General features: G+C 39.6%; 3 protein-coding genes across 26 annotated transcripts in view; 1 reads left to right on the top strand and 2 right to left on the bottom strand.

Annotated features, from left to right (window-relative positions):
* LOC118416618 (spectrin beta chain, non-erythrocytic 1-like) overlaps nucleotides 1-22,686 on the bottom strand; it is a 73,191-nt gene that overhangs the window by 39,971 nt on the left and 10,534 nt on the right. For 7 of the 24 annotated variants that reach the window (XM_035821800.1, XM_035821860.1, XM_035821893.1 and 4 more), the window contains exons 2-4: nucleotides 13,918-14,090; nucleotides 6,049-6,200; nucleotides 2,252-2,425 (exon numbers count right to left, since the gene is read on the bottom strand). In XM_035821800.1, the coding sequence (XP_035677693.1) occupies nucleotides 2,252-2,425; nucleotides 6,049-6,200; nucleotides 13,918-14,032 (441 nt within the window). In that variant the 5' untranslated portion in view covers nucleotides 14,033-14,090. Of the gene's footprint in view, nucleotides 1-2,251; nucleotides 2,426-6,048; nucleotides 6,201-8,926; nucleotides 9,351-13,917; nucleotides 14,091-22,686 lie in introns of those variants that run through there. The other 17 variants (XM_035821817.1, XM_035821776.1, XM_035821825.1 and 14 more) reach the window with 8 other exon arrangements.
* Nucleotides 18,586-22,620, top strand: LOC118416805 (protein ANTAGONIST OF LIKE HETEROCHROMATIN PROTEIN 1-like). Its single transcript, XM_035822063.1, has one exon. The coding sequence runs from the start codon at nucleotides 18,763-18,765 to the stop codon at nucleotides 19,522-19,524; it is 762 nt and encodes a 253-aa protein (XP_035677956.1). The 5' UTR covers nucleotides 18,586-18,762; the 3' UTR covers nucleotides 19,525-22,620.
* Nucleotides 22,403-22,686, bottom strand: part of LOC118418060 — a 3,216-nt gene continuing 2,932 nt past the window's right edge. Inside the window, exon 5 of the mRNA XM_035823917.1 lies at nucleotides 22,403-22,459. Coding sequence (XP_035679810.1) covers nucleotides 22,403-22,459 — 57 coding nt within the window. The remainder of the gene's footprint in view (nucleotides 22,460-22,686) is intronic.

Raw genomic sequence — 22,686 nt, 5'->3', positions numbered from 1 at the left:
TTCACAGGTTGTGTGGGTAGGTAATTGTTGGCTTTATGGAATGTACTTGGTATGTGCACCTGACTTGACTTCTTTGTTTCATCCAATTTTCAGTATTCTAACATAGTACACATGTTCGACATTTTCTTAACTCTACTGAAGGAGACCTGAAGGTGACTGGGCGACAACATTTTCTTAGAAAACTACAATTTGTAAAAGACTACCACTTGTGGCTTAGTTAAACAAAGTGGTTCTGACACCAGGCTAATTTTACACAATTTTACATGACATGAGCTCATAACTGGGTGCAACTCTTTAAACTCCCTCTAGTGCCTCTTTGAAAAAGTAAGTAACAAGTAGGGTACTTTGAACTTTTGCAGCAGCTTGACTGCAGGACGGTATAACAGATTGCCACTGCCTACACCATGAGCCGACATGTTTAGCATGCTACGTTATGCACACACGTATAAACTTTTATTCCCCTCATGCTGGGTGGGAACCACAAGTTCAAGACAGGACAAATTAGGTGGACATTTCTGTCTGGGAAATCCAGCTTTTTAAAACAACACATGCTCACTATCACTATTATTATTAGGTCAAAAGAGTTGGGCCATATCTGATAACCCTTCTTGAATAATCAATATCTCTCTGTTTACAGGCGTAAAACACAATCAGCTGCTGAACAAACAAAATTTCCAAGTACAGCTGGCATAAATGATGTTGGAAGATGTTTAATACATTCTTAAATTTTGGCAATTGGTGGTGTTAAATATCTAAATAAAAAACATTATTATCAAGATGTTGATACATAAATAGCTCTACCCCTTTCTAAACAGCAGCCTTTTATTTCTACCATGCCTGCATAGCCTTTTTTGTGGCCCCATAATTGATCCTTCCAAAGACCAGTGGGTAGTTTTTTTGGTGATCTCAAACAAGAATCAGGGTAACTGGCAAAGTTTTTGTCCATTTCCCCTGCAAAATTATCCCTACAGTACCATTCTCAGCAAATATGCCATAAACCCAGTCCAGGTCCTTTTGACTACACATCATTACGTGCTCTTCCAATACCGGTAATGGTGCAAGTGGGGTACTATGGGGGGGATTTCCAAATTGGATTGCTAAATTTGGATGTGATTGTAATGAATGACGTATCCGCATAATCTTATATTGTAATCATTCAAAATCTAAGGTCTCTTCATTGTCTGATATAGATTCAGTATTTCTTCTATATCAACTTAAAAATTTCCAAATAAAATTTTTAATAATTCACAAGATGTCATACCATTCTATAATCAAAATAACAGTCTTTTACATCTACAAAATATCCCTGACAGCTATATATGAAATATTCAAATACAAGAAAATATAGGGAATCAAATTTTCCAAACGAAAAGGAGAGTCCCTGAAAATTGTGATGAAATAAATATCTGGGTTAGAGGTGTGCCCAGAATAGGGACAATATAAAACTAACAACATAAAACTGTCTTAATGTCTGGTGATTTTAAATGATGACAAATGTTTCTTGCAAATCTATCCTAATATAGCATATAATAGTAATATGTTATGAATAATTCATCAGTATCAAAACAAAGAACAGTTTTCATTGGAATATTGACCCTGGCATGAAGCAGGGCTGTCAAAACAAAAAGCACATCCTGGTTATTCCTGGCATCTCTAGTCCTCCTTTCTAGTCTGCTACAAAGACAGCGGGAATTTTTTGTCTGTTGATTTTACCACAACCATTTAGGTTCTTCCATGTTTTATGGCCGACACAATTTATGGCCTTTTGACAGTCATTGTACAGTAGAAGCCAGTTAATTGCACAACAGATTAACGCACATTTCTGTTAATTGCACGGAATCCCCAAATCACAAACTGGTACAGTCCAGCTGGTGAACTTGTTTGTTGCATTGTTGCACCACTCGGATAATTGCATGAAATATGCTTTGGCAAATGGGGCGTGCAATTAAAGGGCTTCTGCATTATCAACGAGCTAAATCCACAAACGCATAACCAGATGAGGGTACACGCATATCTACTAGCGTTTTAACCGAGAATTGTACAACTTTTAATCACGATTTCATCAAGATTTGCACGTCTTTCATTGCGATTTCATCGTGTGCAGATGGGAATATAATCGGGGTCCGTACTGTAGATTCCAGTAGAGATGCTAATGGGAGCCTGTCCATTGAGACTCTAAGGGCAGAATCAGTGATCTTATAAGATTGCCATCTCTACCAACACGTACTTAACACAAGGAATGAGCTCTGACCTGGAAGCGAAGGATGATGGTCCAGATGAGTCCGAGGGTGAGCCTCTGGTTGCCGTCCACGATGTCGTGGGAGCCCATGTTCTCCAGATGTACGCGCTGTTCCTTCAGGAACTGTAGGGACTTGTCACAGTTCTCCAGACAGTGGATACGCATCTTCCCCCTGGTGGGTCTTGGCTGATAGAGAAAGAAATATACAATTATTTTTTTTACATACATAAATTCCTTCATAATCTTAAAAATGAATACATGGCATTAGATGCGCAGCAGCTGAAATGCACCTATAATAAAAAAAACTAGAGTTCGGGGACCTCATACCTCCATGAAATATTTATTGCTTTTTTGTGGATGGTATGTATGTATATAGTCGGTTGTATTTGAGAGTAATGGTTATATGATATAAATGTTATGGGAAAGTAGTGGTGTATTTATTTAATGACACAGAGGATTTCCATCTGATTAGTAATTATCAAAATGTGTCACTTAATTGTGTAATGTGCGTTTAAGAGGTCTACGGCATATGGTAGCGTGGTGTTCCTTAAGCTTGATGTTTGGCATTTAAAATGTCTAAGGTTGTCAGCATTATTGAGATTCGACTATGTGCCTCAGAGCTGTGTGGTGGGAGGAAGTTGGGAAACTCAGAAAGAAGAAGGGACGTGGCCAACTTTAGTCAGATGGTGATTTGATTTTCCACCAATATGTCATAACATCAGCTGTTCACACGGTACAAAAACGAGATGCACACTTTCCTCTGACAGCCCTACACCAACTGTAAGATGAATACTTGGCGCCAACCCCGTCTGCTAAAAAAACAAGTACCATTGGCTACGAAAGAGACAACTAACAACTGTCCCTTATCATAACAAAATCAGAACATCTGTAACGCCCATAAAACTTCTGACACCCAACCCTGATGAGAGGACCTAATGGCATTTTAATCACCATGTCACTCAAATCAGCAGTACAGTATGTGAGACATCCATACCTGTTAAGCATTATCGTTAAATGTACCTCAACTTCTTACAATTATACTGACGCTTCACATCTCCATGATATCCTAAGCAGACATAAATAAAACTAATTATCATATTAAAAAAACTCGGGGTTCCCCAAACAGCTGTCACCTCACCATCTGCTTGGAGCTAAGCCCATTAACAAACACATAAAGCACTATGCCTGTACCAATATATCTCAAATATAGGGGTGATTTCTGATATTATTACATCGATTATAATGACAGATACGGCTCCCAAAATCTCATCGATTCGAGCTTTCATCACACCCCACCAACACAACAAGTATGCCAATCCATCCAGCCGTTCTTGAGTAATCATCTACACAGACAGAGACACATAACAGAAAATATAACCTCCATTCCATGACATTTCATGGAGGTAATAATAATTCTAATCTACCCGTTAACACAGTTTGTATGTCACAATGGCCCATTGTCCCAATACACCGACATCTAAAATTGTCTCTAACTTGTGCCTACTTCGAAGAAACAAACAGTTTTGAAGTTTTGACAATATAAAGCCTGAGGGGGTAATGGCATAATGAAGGCAATAACCCCCAAACAAAGCTATCACTGCTTAATTATATGTTTCCTTTCAGCATTTGAAAAATGTATAAACATCCAGAAAACAATTTTCCTCATTCCCAAATCTTCGACCAGTTTTAATGACAATGAAAAGCCGAAACACACAAGGAAGGGTCTTTCCCTTAGAATGTCATTTGGAATGTAAGGCTGACTACTCATAAGAGGGCAGCTCTAAAGACTGATCTTATTTGAGTTCCCCAGAAATGGACAAGGTGTGTAAGGTTACAGGTAAGTATGTCTTGGGTCACTTCCCTACAATGGACAGCTCCTCAGCATAGAATCCTTTGGACAAACATAATAGTATACAGATCGTGCCAAGTACTGTGTTGTGGAGGATGGTGCAACATGTGGTAGACAATATAACATGACAACACATCCTCTCTTGTGGAAAAATGGGCTTTACCACATATGGGACTTGAATTAAACCAAAAAATGATGCTTTACACATACTGAAAAGGTAATGGATATTTTTTTTATTTATACAAACTTTTAACTTCTGAAAAATTTTATTACAATCAATTAATATGAAAAAGGAGTATAAAATATGATATCTGAAATGGCAGTACAAGGCAAAATTGCAATAGCACAACACAGAAACAGTATTACTCTCTAAAAGCACCAATGCTGTCTAATGTTCACATGACTTACAAACGCTGCCTACAGAAGTGTTTTGAAAAGTTTTACTATGCTACTAATAAGTCTGAACTTCAGAATTCTTTACACAGTCCACATTCTACATCATCATTGAACTTCACAACAAGTCAGAGTAAAAGTTGGGGCCACTCTTGTTATAGGTATATTTCCTTGCCTTATCAATGTGTCTTATGGTATGTTTTAAATTGATTGAAAATTTGTAACAAACTATAATAATTCAGAGTGTGAAACACATTGTTTTCTTTCCCTGCTTTTGATGGTTTGTGATGTGTAATAAAGTTTACAAGTTTACTTGGTCATCATATCAACTTGAGTATTAGACTTTGAACTTTTCACCTCACTGCATTATTGTAAGTTATGCCACCACCTGTCTTCAGATGGAGCCTTAGGCCCACTTCAAACAGACAACACTAATATAGTCGTGTGACTGTTATTGACTATTCGTTGTGGGCAACGGTTGTCTTTAGACATGCGTTCAGAGTATTGCGGGACACCTGCGGCGCAGGATTCCACTGCGGTGCGTGCGTGACCCACAGTGACCTCTTGCTTGCAAATTAAAAATGGCGGAAGAATTCTTCATTTTCGTCATGCAGCAGATTACTATTCTTTTGCTTGCAAACAAATATTGTCCCCAACAAAGAATGACACAGACACGGTAAAATCTGGAATTAAACCCGGCGTTCGTGGCCGCCGGTGGTATTACAGATTACTACTAGTATCATGAAGGATGTAGCCACTGGTGGCGGGGCATTGTGCTGGAACAGGCAGTTTCTGATGACAAAAATACGTTTCCATTACTGACTGCATGTACATTTCCGGAGAAAAATGCCCTTTCAAATAGAAAAAAAACATGCTGCAGGCTTATTAGCATATGATCCAGTCCCGTCGCCGGCGACGATTTTTCTTTAGACATGTGAGGAATAGTCGCGGACCCCCCGCTGAAGGATCGCGCGACTGGGTCCGAGGTGGTCGCACGATGATTCCATAAAAACCCTCGCACGACTATTTTGATCCTCTTCAGACAGCCTAAAAATATCATCGCCGGCAACGTTGTCGACAACAACAGTCGCACGACTATGAAAGTGTTGTCTGTATAAAGTCGGCCTTACTTGTTTGAAATGACAAAACTACAGAGCACAAAAACAAGATCTTTCGAACTGAACCAAGAGGGGCTCTGATGTTTAGCAATGGGTCAATAGCTAAGAGTTCTTAACTATCATTGGTTCTACTAGATGTTTGTGAGAGGACTTGGTCAATAATTGCCTACTTGTCTTTCAATGAACTGTTTTACTTTTGATACTCTCTTTATAGAGTCTTATGGTCCTGGTATGAAGAAAACATAGAGCATTGAACTTGAAACCTAACCTACAACCAAATACAGGTATGGAGGATCAATCAAAAAAGACCAGGTAACCTTTAGAATCCAAAGAGTCCTTACAACTTACTGATGTATGATTGAACAACATTGAAACCAGCCATTGCACAATAGAGTTAAATGTAGATTTGAATATAGAATGGATGTGAATATTATACATGCTGTACTTACCAGTCTTTCTCCAGAGAGTATCTCCAAAAGCTTGAGTAGCATCCTGCCGTCCCGCAGGTCTGTGTACAGGTCTGTGATTCGGCAGTTCACGCGGGCCAAGTGTGAGTTCACCCATTTGGTAAAGGTTTTCTTCTGGACCATCTCACGCTCATCTGAAAATATAGTTTAAAGAATACTATTTGTTTTTGAGTGTGAATGGGGTCTTAGGCCCACATTACATTGACCATGGTATACAGTACCGCGATGCTTCGCTATGGGGAAGGTTATCTATAGACACACGGCGGAAGCACAGCGTGGCGCAGGATACTAGCATTGAAAATAGTGCTCATTTTAGTGTAGTTACAGTTTGTACCTGAATACAGTTCAAGTTTTAATGTTTATTACCCGCGTTTTCCTTCGTACAAGACACCGTGGACACGCCCAACACGTCCTCGCCACGCTGGGTACGTTGGTAGGGTTACAGAAGAACACGTGCAGAAAGCAGCCACTGGTGGCAGGCCATTGCACTTGGAACATTCGCAGCCGCCATTGCAGACTTTGAGCGGGGCTGGCTTTTATTTTAGGGGTGGGGGGTGGCGCTGGTACGTGATTGCTTTATAAATGAGTTTTCAACTTTCCCAGCATAAGAGAACCTAGCCAACGTTGACAATCGCCTAGGGCACCACATGGGAGTCCAACATCTGACCTTTGAAACATGCTTGAAGACCAGGGTTCATATGTCATGCATGTATTACTGATCTTATCAGACAACCTGATATCATTTGCACTACAAAACCTCTTCTGTACTGTTCCAGGCAAGCTTGCCTAAGATAACCTTACATCAACAAGAATTCAAGTAAACAACTGTCTGTCAACAACAATATTTACTTCTCTCTTCACCTGCAGCATGTGTGGCTTAGCCACAGCTTGAGTAAATGTTTGAACATGCATGGTTATAGGATCACTATCTTTCCACCGGAACTCTGTCAACATGGAAGTACCACAGGTTTATACTTTCCAAACTAATGTTGGTCAATACATCCCTTTCATCTAGCTTTTCTAGGTCAGGAAATAGTCAATAGAGACAGAAGTGGAGCTATCCTGTTACAGGTCCTTATGTAGGACAAAATTCAACATAGTACGTATGGTGCAGAACTGTGAATTCAACTCCTCAGTACCTTGGAAATATCTGATAACCCATCAGAACTGTTGGAAGTATATGATGCAAAATTCAGTTGTTTGTCATCAAATGCATGTTTGGTCAGTCTTATACTTTAGTTATAGCAATATATTTGCTGTATTCATATTTCTTAAATATTTTTCTTTTTCTGGAGCAGTATATATTATACACATACAAACTACTCAAACTTTGACTGAAGTAGACACTTCTGATACCAAGGAAAATAATGTAAGTACTGGGTCATGTTCAATGTCAACTATATGTAGCACCTTCTAATTCACATTCTTGAGACAAACAAACAAGGTGGAATCTTGCCCTTTAAGATGTAATTGACATAGAACTATCCCCACACTTGGCACCTATAACTTCTCCAGTAGCAGAAAGAGCATTGCTTTGAAAAAAATGGCCAAGTTACCTCTTTTCACAAGCACAGCACCTAAAGTAGCAATCCCATATTTCCCTACCTTAGTGAATTAGACATTGTCTCTTTGTTTCTCCCCTTTGTTTACCTAACAAATGGGGAATCTTATATCAAGGGTCCATCCTTTCTTAGACAGTGTGTTTTTGTTTTTCTCCTCACAATCTGATTTCCAAACAGTATGTAGTTACAGCTGTCCTGTAAGGCACACTTTACTGCATCTGATGGCTTGAACCACAATGTCTACCTACTCAGGTGTCACCTGGTGTTATTCTAAGATATTCGCAGTGCTGTTTTAGGTAAAATATTTCTGCTATGTTTATACCTTTAAGTTGATACCACAACACATCCTGTATACCTTATAGGAAAATGGAGACATTTGTTGTTTGACACACCTATCTGGTAGGTGGGAAAGAACAGGAAATGGTTCATTTCTGCCTGACACAAGACAGTATCACCTGTGTTTTTATTATTTACATGCTGCACCTTCCTTCCATCAAGGTTTATCAATATGGACAGCCTTTCAAAGCTGACAATTGGTTGTAGTTGTGGGTATGCATGTAAAGAGCATGCCTACAAAAACACCCATGGCACTAACTATTCATCGAAACCCTCGTGATAGTCATCTCTAGTGGGATATTTGGCTAATGACAAGAGAGGTCTTCTTATCCTTCTGGGTGGCTAAATCACAGGAAAATGCCAGGCATTCTACATTTTCCTGTTAGGAAACATAGAATGTTATAGTTACGTATGAAATATTTCTGATTCCTTAGGAGGTGAAAGTTCTGGGTGGGTGGGGGAGATCCTTAATGGTGCTATTGGTCAACCTGCTTCAAAGGACGTGGTAATTAATCGACTGGACACTGCGAACCCCACTGAAAATATAATACCAATGCCTTTCACAACTATCAAGTCAATCGTAAAACTCAACCTATGCAACAGGACACCTGTACTACCATTGACTGTATATTACCAGTCTTTCCTAGGCTTGTTTACATGCAATGTGAGGCATTCCCCCAGCTCATTTGCATCACAACACCAATACCCCCGAGCACATAATGGTGCCACACAGGTAACGTGCCTTCACAAGGACACAATGCAGAATATACTTGTTTTTGGCTGTAACAAATCTTCAGGATCAGTCCAGTCAGGATGTGCACTGCCCCATACAGGCATGCTAAGGATGGGTTCCATGTTTGTAGTGGATCCTTTCTGTTTGCCCAAGAGCCAGCCTACAGTGAACAGAGAACATGTTTACCTCTACCACCAATTTACTTGACAGGAGGCCCCTGTGATTTTACCTTGCAAAGCCTTGTACTTGTACTCCATTTCGGCCTCCAACTCTTTTGCCTCGTGTAGTTCGGCCATGCTGCTTCTTCTGGAGCTATCCGCCGCGCTACTCCTTCTCGAACTGTTTCTGCTCGCCATGGCGAGTCTCTTTACACAGGGATATCTCAGGAGCGCTCCTTGAATTCCTTACTGAAACAGAGAGGTTCTGGTACACGAGAATGGGTTCCCGCCCCAATGTCCCGTAGTTTCCAGTAGGTGCTTGCCGGGGCACCACGCAGTCAGGTAGGTAAGTGACCCTGTCTGGCTTCCAGTGCCCTTGCTAATCCTCTGTCCTCAACTTTAGCGGACACACCTTCTTTTTGCTGCGGGTAAACTTCCTTCGTGGTGGCTGCACCTTGTGTGGAATTTCGATCGCCGGCTCCGTGCTGTCAGTCATTTTCACTGAGACGTATCTTGCTGACCCCCTCCCTCATTAGCATGTCTTGCGTATGAATGCAACTGGGTGGGGCCCGTTCTCAAGGCTTTGCCCTCAAGCCTATCCCCCATACTAAGCACCACCTTTGTTGTCACACATCCAAGATATAATTGCAGCCAGCGGGCGGTGTGCAGTGATTTCAAGTTCTGCATTCATTTCTTTACACCTCAAATGCCATTCTGCGGTAAGTTCCCTTTTCTTGTAACATCTGATGCAAAGCAAGCTACTTAACCACTTGGACATTGGCTGACATATGTAGCTGCGTGTGAAGTTCTTAACTTGTAAGTACGGGTTGATCACTTCCTTTCGTCCTGTTTCAAGACTCGATGAACCAGTTTGCCAAAGCCAAGCAACTGTGTTTGCCCTTGCAGGGTGACGCTTCTATAATGCTTGTTTGTTACAGTTAACAATTGTCTGTAACATAGTGAGTGAGTGGTGTACACTGCATATGTACGGGCAAGGAAAGGACCCAACAACTTTCAAATGACAAATCTTGGAGGGAACGGTTCTGGTCAGCAAACAACCAAGATTTGTCCTAAATACCAAGAATACCGCGTTCCACCTTCAAAACATTCTACGAACGAAGACTTCATTCAGGGAGGACGTTATTCTTGGCCTTTTCAATGGTAGAAATGCTTTTAACGTAGTTGCCCCTGACAAACAGGCTAATTTAGTAGGCATAACACAGTCGTTTTGGTACTCTGGGGAAACAGCTACTTGTAGATATGTGAATGTAATTTATAAGGCTACTTGAAAAAATACACATAGACAATACTAAACCTGCAATACTGGCAAGTTGCTTTTCTTGATATGCATGGTCATATATTCAGCAAGGTTGTAATTGTTGAAGACTTCTAAGTAAGAGTAGGACATCTAAGTAAGAGTCTTTTCCCTTTCAACATGAATCATGAACATAAAAGACAACTTCAGTTTACTCTGTATCATTTATAATCAAAATATACTGCATAAACAGTTACCTGTTTAAATCTTAGAAAAAAGTTTGAAGTAATGTATTTTCTATGCCATGATGACAAATATAATCCAATACAAAAAGTCAATCACGAAAATTGCATTAAGGTTTTTGTAGTGTTCATACTACTGAATAATTCAAAGAGTAGCCATGTCGCTTTTCTAATTGAAACCTCCATGGCTCAGTCCCAAGTTCTACAACTTGGAAATGTAATTTACAATATGACTCACATCAACAGAAAAGGACTCATTTCATAACATAAGGCATAGGGAAAAAAATGTTGTGTTTCCTGTTTCAGACCTGAAAAAAATAGGGTCGGTAGGTAGGGATTATCTATTTTTTCTTGTATTTTTTTAGGCTGACCAAAACTCTAGAGATACACATTGGAATACAATTGAACAAAGTAAACTGAAATGCATGATGACACTTGTCTTTCAATGTCAAACTTTTATTTCGTGCCTGATAGATACATTTATCCTTCATTAGAATTTAGATAGGACAAGCAGTGTTTTGCTTCAATAGGAATCGGGCTGAATAAAAATTCTAAGTGGAAGCTATGTGACTCCACTGCCCACCCCAAAAAAGTCTAGGGTCGGCAGGTTTTTTTAAGGATAGGTAGGGAAACAGGAAACACAACATTTTTTGTCCTAGGCCTAAGCACAAAAACTCTAGGATACCACATTAAGAGTTTACTTCAACACAATCTTTTCAAACTTGTGTTAACATGTAGCTGAACCACCAGGATGGCTGGCATGATTACAATGAGCTAAACTGCAGATCCGTGACAAGCTCCTATTGCAATCAAAGTGCTAAGGCTGAATAAGTACCAATACTAGAATGTATGGAATGTTTCTTCCTAGCTCTGAGGCTAAACTCGGATTTCTACAAATCTAAAAGATCTATATGATTTACCTTAAGGCACAAGGCAGAGGTAGTCATGCATCCCTTCCCAGTAACAGTAGATTTTCCATACAAGTCAACAAAATAAGCTATTGTTGTTATTGTCAGGTATCAATTCCAGTAAAATGTCCTACCATTATTAATTAGCATGTTTCTGGGTGTCTACATAATGTTGAATATGGGCTACAAGAATGTTTCGTTTCATTTGAAATGCAAGGAAGCTTTTTACGTAGCCTCGAAGCCAGATTGTTTCCAGGGCCTACACAGGCCAACTCCTTGGCTCTAGGGCCAACATGCCCCCAAGGAAATTCTACAACAAGGTCCCCCTGAGATAGACCCTGATAGATATTATCAAAAATCAGACGTCTAGTATCCAGGCTACTTTCACACAATGAGTGAGAATTCTTTCTTGGAATGGTTTTAAAATTCTTGTCACAGATTTTGGCATAATGCAAAAGATGTCACTTGAATTTTCATCATAATTCCACCACATGGAAGTTTGAGTGTACGGTACCCTTTTCTAGGGGATAAACTTGAATCCGAGGTGTAATTTATAGGAAGTCACTGTGCTATGAGGCATCTTCTGCCTAACTACACAACCGACTTTTCTTCAACCTTGTGAAAGACATGCCTAACAGATCAAGACATAATTTATAAGTCAAACTCTCTCAACTCATGATAGAAATCCACTGACATTTTCAAAATATCATGAATGATATTTGCAATTCAGACAGGGAGCTCTTCGTTGCTTTAATAACTTTCTAATAACTAAATATTTTTCTTTGTTCAACAAATCTAGTACTATATTCAACTTTCTATGAACTTGCTCTATTTTCTTGCTTTCTTTTCACAATACTGATCCTTTCAGAAAACAAATATCTCACAATGTCCAAAAACAAGTTGGCAAATCTTTTTTGTTCCTCAATCCATTAATAACTAAACAAGGTCACAACATGTCACCTTTGACCTCTGAAACAAGCTGAATGGAACACATGCTGGGAGGTTTCTTTCAGCTACAAATTATGATTACACATCTTTCTGCAGCAGCCATTGTTATGGAGGGTACGTCAGTGAGTTTAGAGTACTCATGTGTCTTCTTACATAGCAGATTTGGTTTGCAACCTCCCATCATGTCTGCATATACTTTCTGAACTTTAGACCACACCCTTTTGTAAGAGTCTTTTGAGACGGCAAGCAAGATTGATTGCCTGGATACCTAACAACTAAACTATTCCAAACATGAAACAAGAGTTTCGAGACCTTATACCTCTATGAAATATTCTGATTATATATTTTTCAGTGAAACCAACCTGTTTATTTAGGAAAATTCCTCTTTTTACCACAGCCAAAAACTGGCAAGTTATTATTTTCTTACACCTTACCATTTGTTACCTGCCCTGTAATAGATATTACTAACCAATGAAAAAGAGGAATTTTCTTAAACAAACAGGTTGGTTTCACTGAAAAATAAGCCAAATTATTTTTCCAACAAAAAATTGTCCTTTTTACATTTCAATGAGAACGAGTGAGATCTGGTTTAATGTCTAAGGTATAGGTTTGCTGACATTTTCCCTCTTTATCTTATATTGTGCAGTGCACCCATAACTGTTTCTGTGCCCCTCCATTTTTGGGTTATGTACATATGTGTACCAGGGCTCTAGCCAGCTCAAATTTTTTTCCCGTCAGCCAATTCCCATTGTTGCGAAAACCGTGAAAACACTATTCCAGGAGTTAGAAAGACTGAACTGAGACCTTGAAAAAACGGTTTTAATGAGATTATCGTATGCGAAAGGGCGCCGACACACATCGTCAACAATAATAACAATAGCAAAACAAACAGTGTGTGGCTTTTATGGCCGTGGACGGCGTCCCCAAGCCGGCTGTAGTTTCCACCAAGGACTTTTGTCCATCAAGGTTGACGGATTGGTTTTAAAATTTTTCCGTCACAAGCAGCAAATTTCCGTCAATTGACGCAAAAACGGACGCTGGCTAGAGCCCTGATGTGTACCAAAGTGTACCTATTTCCCAAAATGAATTTCGAGCCCTAACAATTAGAACAGCTGGCAAGAGTCTGTCTAGACTGTGTCTAATAATAGCCAGTATTATCTTACAGTGTAAAACTGCAGGGCTAGTGGGGAACTGTGGCAGGGCAGGACCTTGATGGATGAATCTGGCAGTGACTCATATGTCCTAATGCCATCAAACATGGCTTGCTCAGTCAGAGCACCCACCACGCCCCCTTAGCCACAGCTCCCACCACATACAAACCTCGTCAGGAACATCAGGCTAGAGCCATTACGCGTTATTTGCACATGATAAACATAATAAACTAGGGTAAGAAATAATGTCTGCAAAAATAACATTGCAGTGTTGAAATAGCAGCAGAGAACCGAACAAAAGTAGACATTTTCACAGCTACCTTTGAAACCATCTTGTCCATGGCAAGATAAACAAATGTTAGGAACATTTGAATCATGGCCACTGCTAAGTGGCGGAAGGTCATACAAAGGTCACAGGCAATTTTTTTCATCCCATGAAGGCCAAAGGTCATGATTTCCATTTAACAGCTATGCTAATCATGTGGCTACTTCTGGCTAACAGAAGTATGAAATTGCTCACAAGCAGTATTATTACTTGACATATGATTGGACACTCACCGGCCAGGGCTTTGATCCTGGAGCGCTCGAAGAGACGAGCGGAACTGTTCTCGTCCCAGTCATCGATGTCGTGTTGAACCGTCTCCCCCCAGCGTTGGTTGATGTCAGTCGTCATGGTGCTGTGCTGTTAGCTACCCGTGTACACCGCAACACCACAACTAACTGTGGAGTGGCTGAAAGAGAGGAACAGCCATTTAAAATACCAATTCAAAATGCAACACTCTGGTTCTAAATGTCCATCTTGATACGTGGGAGAGGGATCTTACCAACACCCATAAATGGTATCAAAACTATATAAAAGAGCACATTTTCATCCACTGTTTTCCAACTATACATTTAGTGCTCTCCCCACAAAACCCACATCATGTCTGAACTTGTTATTATTCGGTTCCTCTTGTTGTTAGGTGATAAACCCTCTATCGGAGCTGCATGTTGGTATCTCAGTGAAACTCAAAAAATGTGCAAATATTCACCAAGTGATAACATATAGGTTATGTCTTAGGCTTGTTCTCAAATTATACGAATAACAAGACACTGTTCAAGCTTTGGACAGAGACTTAATGAGCAAGGCCAGGCACCACTTCCTAATTCAGTTGTAACTGAATATGATAAATCAGGGCTCGAAATACTGGGTGCATGTGCACCTGACCCAAAATTGGAGCTGTGCACCCAAATACTTTCTGTGGGTGCACAGGGTGCACCCAAATATTTTCATAGGCTTATGTATGTAAAGATGTCAATATACTAGTAAACACCATATTCTTGATGCGTTAAAAAGTTAATAAAATGTCTGTCATAGTACTTGTTTAAGAATTTGAAGTCGGAATTTGTGTTCATCGATCTTTTCAATGCCCCAAAACTGTGTGATATTTTACTTTCTAGGTTGGGTGCACCAGTGCACCTAATCCCCAAAATGAATTTCGAGCCCTGTAAATTCATATTTAAATATTCCATGTTACTATAAAGCTTTCAAAACATCATCTTTGCAATTCCAAACAATACTGCACAACAAAACAGAACATCCACCTCATCTCCCAACTATTCTATTCTGGAAAAAAACCCTTGACACTTGAAATAGAACACACTGTATGTTCCAAGCCATAAAGCTTCCTAGCTGTGTTGTGTCAACCTGTCAACAACACAGGTCTGACTAGAACATAGAAGTAAGGTCACACATATACAGCTATACAACGAACACAGGCCCCCTTATTACATCCCCCTTCTTGATATGCTGTAAAGACGTTATAGCATCATTTATAACCACATACCAAGCAAACGGCGAGGCTCTAGAACTATGCAGAAGTACTAATCTACAACTTTTGATAAACATCCATATGCCATTGTTATCCTGCAATGGTTTTTGTATCAAGATCCAGTCTACGAGTCCGACAGTTACTCTCCCACCAGATGGCATATGACACTTAAAAAACATGGCAATTGTAATAACTACAGAAAACCCAATTCATTCTTTCTTTTGCATCAATCTGATGTTTATCTTAATATTTAACAATCAGATCAAATATGAATTGTCGATTAAAAATGACATTTTTGCCAGCACTTCAGACTAATAATTCTTTCTTGTTTGGGAAATTGTTTTGTTAACATCTTTGTTTGTTTGTCAAAACCAAAGACTAGGATAGTAGGAACTTTTGTTCACACTATAAACAAAAGCAGTTAGCGATCATGATGGTCCTCTGCAGACCCAAAGTCTGATAACAGGAGACGATCTTATCAATTATTGGCACAATTGCAGTACCTGGTACCATAAAAGAGAAGAATCGAGCTAATAGTAGTTGATAGTAGTTGAAAGGAATTCAACAAAATGAGGGTCTGCAACTCGTGCCCTATAAACTGTCTCTACGGGTCAGGTAAATTCAGGTAAATTCTTGTCTATCAAAGAGAAAGTACAAGTAGTATTTTACTCATACGTAACTGGAAAACAATTTATCATCTTTTATGTGTCACATGTCAAATTTTCAATCTACCCTTCACTATCCAGTCTTCTTCATAGAGCAGGGCTCAAAATATACATTCTTCTGCATACCTGCACTTGACTTGACTTGACTTTATTAAGATCCACAATTAGCATACAATGGAGTGCATTGAAGCTACTCTTCCTGTGGTCTTTATCAACAAACATAACAGGACAAAAACTTGATACACAGGAACACATACAATCTATACAATGTACATAAAATTCACACTTGATAAAAGATAACTTAATGACTACCTGAGCTTATATATATATACAATGGGGCCAATTATCTATTGCAAACCATTCCATGTGCTGGACATTCTGTACAAGAACCTTTTCTTTTGAGCATTTGTTCTGGGCTTTGGTAGTCTGATAGTTTGGGATTTTGATGAACGTGTTTGATATCCATGGGACTGCATTTGTACCTGTTTATATAGACAGACTGGTTGTTTGTTTTGCATTATCTTACGAAAAGTCACTACACTTTTCTGCTGGATTCTGTCTTTCACGGACAGCCATCCTAGCGTCTGCAGCAAAGCGTCCCTGCTTGTGTACCTGTGGCAACCAAGGGCGAGGTGCAGGTAACATTGAAAATTACCCGCACCAGATAAATTTTACCTGCACCACTTTGAATTTAGGAAGTATGGATCATACTAAAATTGTTCAGGAACCATTGCTATTTTTTTCTTCTATACTTTATAGATGGTAAGAGTCAATGTAGCTGATAACAATCCACATACACCTACATCATATGACATTTATGCATAAAACCCAGTTCATGGACCAGTGCAGGTTAGGTGCAGGTAGACATCAGAAATACCTGCACAGCTGCAATTTTACCTGTACTAACCTGCATATGCAGGTGGTATTTCGAGCCCTGATAGAGGCATGTAAAATAAGTCCTATAGCAACAAAAATGGACAATTGCATGTAAATTACATACCACATGATGTGACAAACTACAGGTGTTACACATTTCATCATCCTCAGCTCCCAAAATTAGCCTCATTTGAAGACAACAAGTATGACCCTCCCTTGCATTCTTTGGGCATACCTTTGCCCTGACTTACAGAAAACATATGGTCCCCACAATTTTCCAATCAACAAAGCAAACTGCGCTTAAGAATGAGGTGAAGAAAGCCAGCAAAAGCACAAGACAAGAGTCAATGAAAGTTTGGTCAATAGAAGCACAAATGGCATTGACTTTGGCCTTTGGTGTATGTGGCCTCACAGAATAGCTGAGTTTCTAAAACCTGTATCATAGAGTTCATAAATCAGTGACAAACAAGACCACCAACTATTGCCGAAACATACCACAAATATCTTTTGTACCACGGTTTAAATCAAACAAAACCCTGTTAACTCAAATCGCATGCAAATTCAACTTTAAAAACATTATTCTATCTACTGAACATTCAAAATATAGCTGTGATATCCACAAAATTGTTGGCATATAAAACTACTAAAAAACCCTTACATTTCCACCTTCTTTGTTACAGGCTTTGCCACAATTCTCTATCACATAAGCTGTATCTTGAATGATGACAAGCAAAAGAATGAAACCAGGTCTCGCCCAAGTAGCCTATGGTTTTAGGGCAGGAATCCTAGCATACCATAACAGAGCTGATCAGCCCTGGCATCCCTGGGGCCCAACTGGACCAACAGTTACCAACTCTGACAGGTCACAACTGGTTCGCTGGTGGTTCTATCCAAACAGAAACAGTAACATGTCTCATTTTGAATAGGAAATTGTCAAAGCAAAACTGCACTGACCTTCAAGAATGTAGCAAGGTTACAAAACTGTCAAGAAAGCAGAATCTGACACAATTCGGTGTAGTCAAATTTCAGCAAGTGAATGAAAAAGGTTTTATCCAAGAGCATGATTTCTATGATCGTTTGTTCAACGTACTCAAAACACTGTTGACCATAATTCCAGAACTGAACAGGAACTAGCCCCTAGTGGGTGTGGTCCTGGGACAGATCTAGAGGGAGTGGCAGGTTTTTATGACACACAGTAACCTTTAAACCAACCATCAATAACATACTGGAGTGTAACACTATCTTTGCATGTTCCTCCTGCATTTGTTCTGTTGTCTGCTCAACTGTTACAGATGCTTCCTGTCCATCTCCATGTCTTGGGAGTCTACAGACTTAAAAGTTAAACAACTGGTGAAGAGATTGGTGATGTGGGCACGAGCTTCCTTTGTTCTTTCCACCCAGGGTCAGCCTGCAATTTAAAGTGTTTGCCAGATATCTCTACCATAGCCGCGGAGAATGTGATGAGCCAATTTGCAGTAGATTCTTGTCACAAATGATCTGTAATGACTATAGCTTTACAGCTCAGCTGATGCATTGAAAAAGCAAATATCCAGGATGACCCCGATTATGGCCAACATCTATAAATTACTACATTCCCTCCCTAACATATCCTTGAGAACTTTCAGATTAGTAAAAATCCGAAATGGAACATTCATGATAACAAATTTATCTGTTTGAGCTTGCCAAACGGATAGAACCATTTGATTTTTGGCATCATGATAGGGCCTGAGAAAGGCCCATCACCAGGCCATGGCATGACACATGTGACCCAGCCCATTCAAGTTTGGATAACTTCCAAATGATGCATTGCCTTGAAGCAATGGCATACCCATACATGTGGCAGTGCACATGGATCATTTGTTGACCATTTAAGGCCCACTTCAAACAGACAACACTTTCATAGTCGTGCGACTGTTTTTGTCAATCGTTGTGGGCGACGGTCTTCTTTAGACACACTGTCAAGAAGCATTGCGGACACCTGCGGTGCAGTATTACATGCATGACCCTCAGTGACCTATAATGACCTCTGACATCTAGCGCGCGAATTCAAAATGGCGGGAGAACAGCTTCTCCTCGTCATGTTGCAACAAATTATGGTTTTTATGTTTGCAACAACCCTTGCGCTACGGAATAGGCGCCGAATTCGTGTCCAGCAAAGACGGAGGATGAGGCGTATGTACAGGGAAGGACAATACATGGGTCTGAACCCGGCGTTCGTGGCCGCCGCCCTAGTTCTACTGCAAACCAGGCATGTGGATCGACACATTGGTGCGTACCCGAGAAGCAGCGAGTGGTGGCAGGCCATCGCAATCGAAACGTTTGATGACGCTCAGTGGTATAAGAGGTTTCGTATGAGGAGAAATACATTTGCGTTAATACTCAATGATGTCAACGATGTGCTACGTCGCACGGACACACACATGCGTACGGCGATAACCGCCGAGAAGCGACTGGCCATCGGCGTTTACTGGCTTGCTTCCGGTGATCTTATGAGGACAGTAGGCGATCTTTTTGGAGTTAGCGAAGGGTCCGTTAGTAACATTGTCTACGAAGTTTGCAATGCCATAGTTGACAACTTGGGCCGTTACCTATCATTTCCTCGAGGACAAAGATTGAGGGAAACGATACAGGGTTATGAACAGGAGTGGCAGTTTCCCCAATGCGGTGGCGCGGTGGACGGGTCGCATATCCACATCAAATGCCCGTCGTCCGACGAGCGCACCGATTTCTACAATAGGAAGGGCTGGTACAGCATGGTGCTGCAAGGAATTGTGGATTTTGCATACAGGTATGTTTTGCACCTCTGGGGGTAACATGTCTTCAAACTTGTGTTACCAACATTTACTGCTTGATTACCAATATTTAAGTAGACTATGATTAAAGAAATAATGTTATCATTATTATCAATTTATTGTGAGATTAGTCCTTTTGTTACCCTCACTACAACACTGTCAACAATTTTTACATAAACTTTCGGAGAATGGTATCCTCAGCGTCTTGTGGAAATGATAATCTTTTCAAAAACTTACCTGAATAGTCCCTCCACTCAGCATTGTATCTGGTGTTGTCAGGTCATCTTGAACTTATACGTATGTCCTCTTAACTTCTTGTTTTAGATATTGAATTGTATTAATCAAGAAATATACTTTTAGGTTCATCGATGTATACACGGGATGGCCTGGAAGCGTCCACGATGCACGTGTTCTCAGCTACTCTCCGATATTCGAACGGGCAGAAGAACTAGAAGCAAATGGACGTTCATTGTTCCCCCAGGTATGACAAATTTAAACATATCAGTCAAAGGAATAAATAATGAATGCAATTTGGGGGATAATTCTAACATTATGGTCCAATCCTTTTAACTGATTTATTAGTCCGTTCAAAAGGTACCGAGTGCTACAAATGAAGTGGCATAATAAACATAAATACATGTTGCATTTGCAATGATATTCCCTTTTTTTTTACAGGAGTTCGCCCGCCAGATCCAAGGCGTGCAAGTACCAGTGGTGCTGTTAGGCGATGCTGCTTATCCCCATTTGCCTTGGCTGATGAAGCCATATCCAGACAACGGCCATCTAAGTGAGGAAAAGTTGCACTTCAACTACCGACTGAGCCGGGCGAGAATGACAGTTGAGTGCGCCTTTGGCAGGCTCAAAGGCAGATGGCGATGTCTGTCACAGCAACTCAACATTGACGTTGAGCGTGTCCCAACGGTTGTGACAGCCTGTTGTATACTGCACAACATATGCGAGGAGCATGGAGAATACTACGATAGGCGGTGGGATGTTCCTCCTCATGCTGCCTATGGCCAGCGGGCACCAGCACAACAGGTGGCACCCAATGCAGCACGGGACGCCTTGGCCAGGCTGTTCACCGAGCAGCGAGCATAGGACTAGCAGTCCTCATTTTCTCACCACTTGTATGATATTGTACTGTTATTACTGTTTTCCTTTTTCTCATAGCAGATTGTCATTGCTTTATGTAATATATGTAAGGTATGATACCTTGGAACTGTACCAGTCAGTCTTTAAGATGACATAATCTGTTATTTGTATGTTTTTTGTAGCATGGAATACATTTCTGTCTTGTATCAGTTATACATAAAGGTACATCATAGAAGAACAAAATACTTCATGTAATGTTTTTGAGTTATGATAGACTGAAACTGTATTAAACACTCTGTAAGATGACATAATCTGTAAGGTATAAAACTTGTTTTTGTAGCATGGAATACATTTCTGTCTTGTATCAGTGATACATAAAGGTACATCATAAATACTATATATATCAACTGAGAGCAACCTTCTTTAAACAACAGGTACATGTATGAGGGTATAATTGTACAATACCAGTTGTATTATCAAGCTGACGTGAATCTGTTGTCACTGTTTAACTTATTTTTGTAGCAGATTGTCAATGCTTTATGTATATTTTTAAGGTACGATACCCTGGAAGTGTACAAGACACTCTTTAAGATAACATATAATCTGTAAGGTATAAAACTTGCATTATTTTGTACCATGGAATACATCTTTGTCTTGTATCAGTTAACATACATAAACATGTACATCATAAATACTGTATATACCAACTGGGAGCAACCTTCTTTAACATGTATGATCTGTAGGTTACAAAACTACAATGGATATGTTGGACATGTGTAGTATAGTTATAAGTATTGCACTCTACTATATAGTACATATTTGAGTTTCACACTTGTTTTCTTTAGGGTTTAAAAAATATAATTTGTAGAAAAGTTTAATCTATGTCAACATATAATAAGCAACAGATTAAATATCCAAACTGGGGGCAACCTTCCTTTATCATACTTACAATCTGTGTGGTAGAAAACTACAATGGATATGTTGGACATGTGTAGTATAGTTATATGTATTGCACTGTACTATATAGTACATCTTTGAGTTTCACACTTGTTTTCTTTAGGGTTTAAAAAATATAATTTGTAGAAAAGTTTAATCTATGTCAACATATAATAAGCAACAGATTAAATATCCAAACTGGGGGCAACCTTCCTTTATCATACTTACAATCTGTGAGGTAGAAAACTACAATGGATATGTTGGACATGTGTAGTATAGTTATATGTATTGCACTGTACTATATAGTACATCTTTGAGTTTCACACTTGTTTTCTTTAGGGTTTAAAAAATATAATTTGTAGAAAAGTTTAATCTATGTCAACATATAATAAGCAACAGATTAAATATCCAAACTGGGGGCAACCTTCCTTTATCATACTTACAATCTGTGTGGTAGAAAACTACAATGGATATGTTGGACATGTGTAGTATAGTTATATGTATTGCACTGTACTATATAGTACATCTTTGAGTTTCACACTTGTTTTCTTTAGGGTTTAAAAAATATAGTTTGTAGAAAAGTTTAATCTATGTCAACATATAATAAGCAATAGATTAAATATCCAAACTGGGGGCAACTTTCTTTGTCATACTTACAACCTGTGAGGTAGAAGATTGAAATGGATATGTTACACATCCTTATCACTGTACTATGTAGTTCTAGTGTTACACTTGTCTACTTCTTTTAATGAAAGTTAATAAAAAAAGAAACACGTCCCAACGGGGAACAACAAACAAAATATATATGTAACTAATAACAAACTACAGATCAAGGTAGCTAGTCACCTCAGGGTTATGGCTGACAACTTCCTCATTTTCTGGGGGACCCCTGGAAGGGAGGGTGCTCAGGTATGCCCCCAGGGGCCTGCTAAAAGGGGAGCCGCAGCATGTTAATAAAAAAAGCAACATGTCCCAACGGGGAACAACAATCAATATGTAAACAAGTACAAAAACACCAGTACTACAGATCACCTACAGATCAAGGTAGGTACGCACATCAGGTACAGTGCTGACACCTTCATCATTTTCTGGAGGCTCCATATCGAACATCTGCGATTTCGCAGCTGCACTGCCGTCTTGCTATTTTTTTGCCAT

The sequence above is a fragment of the Branchiostoma floridae genome, chromosome 1 (genome assembly GCF_000003815.2).
Source record: "Branchiostoma floridae strain S238N-H82 chromosome 1, Bfl_VNyyK, whole genome shotgun sequence".
Lineage (NCBI taxonomy): Eukaryota > Metazoa > Chordata > Leptocardii > Amphioxiformes > Branchiostomatidae > Branchiostoma > Branchiostoma floridae.
This window is presented reverse-complemented; position numbering and strand designations above follow the sequence as displayed.

Excerpts from the sequence above, each read along its gene's own strand:
- LOC118416805 (XM_035822063.1), top strand. The coding sequence starts at position 18,763 with ATGGCGGGAGAACAGCTTCTCCTCGTCATGTTGCAACAAATTATGGTT.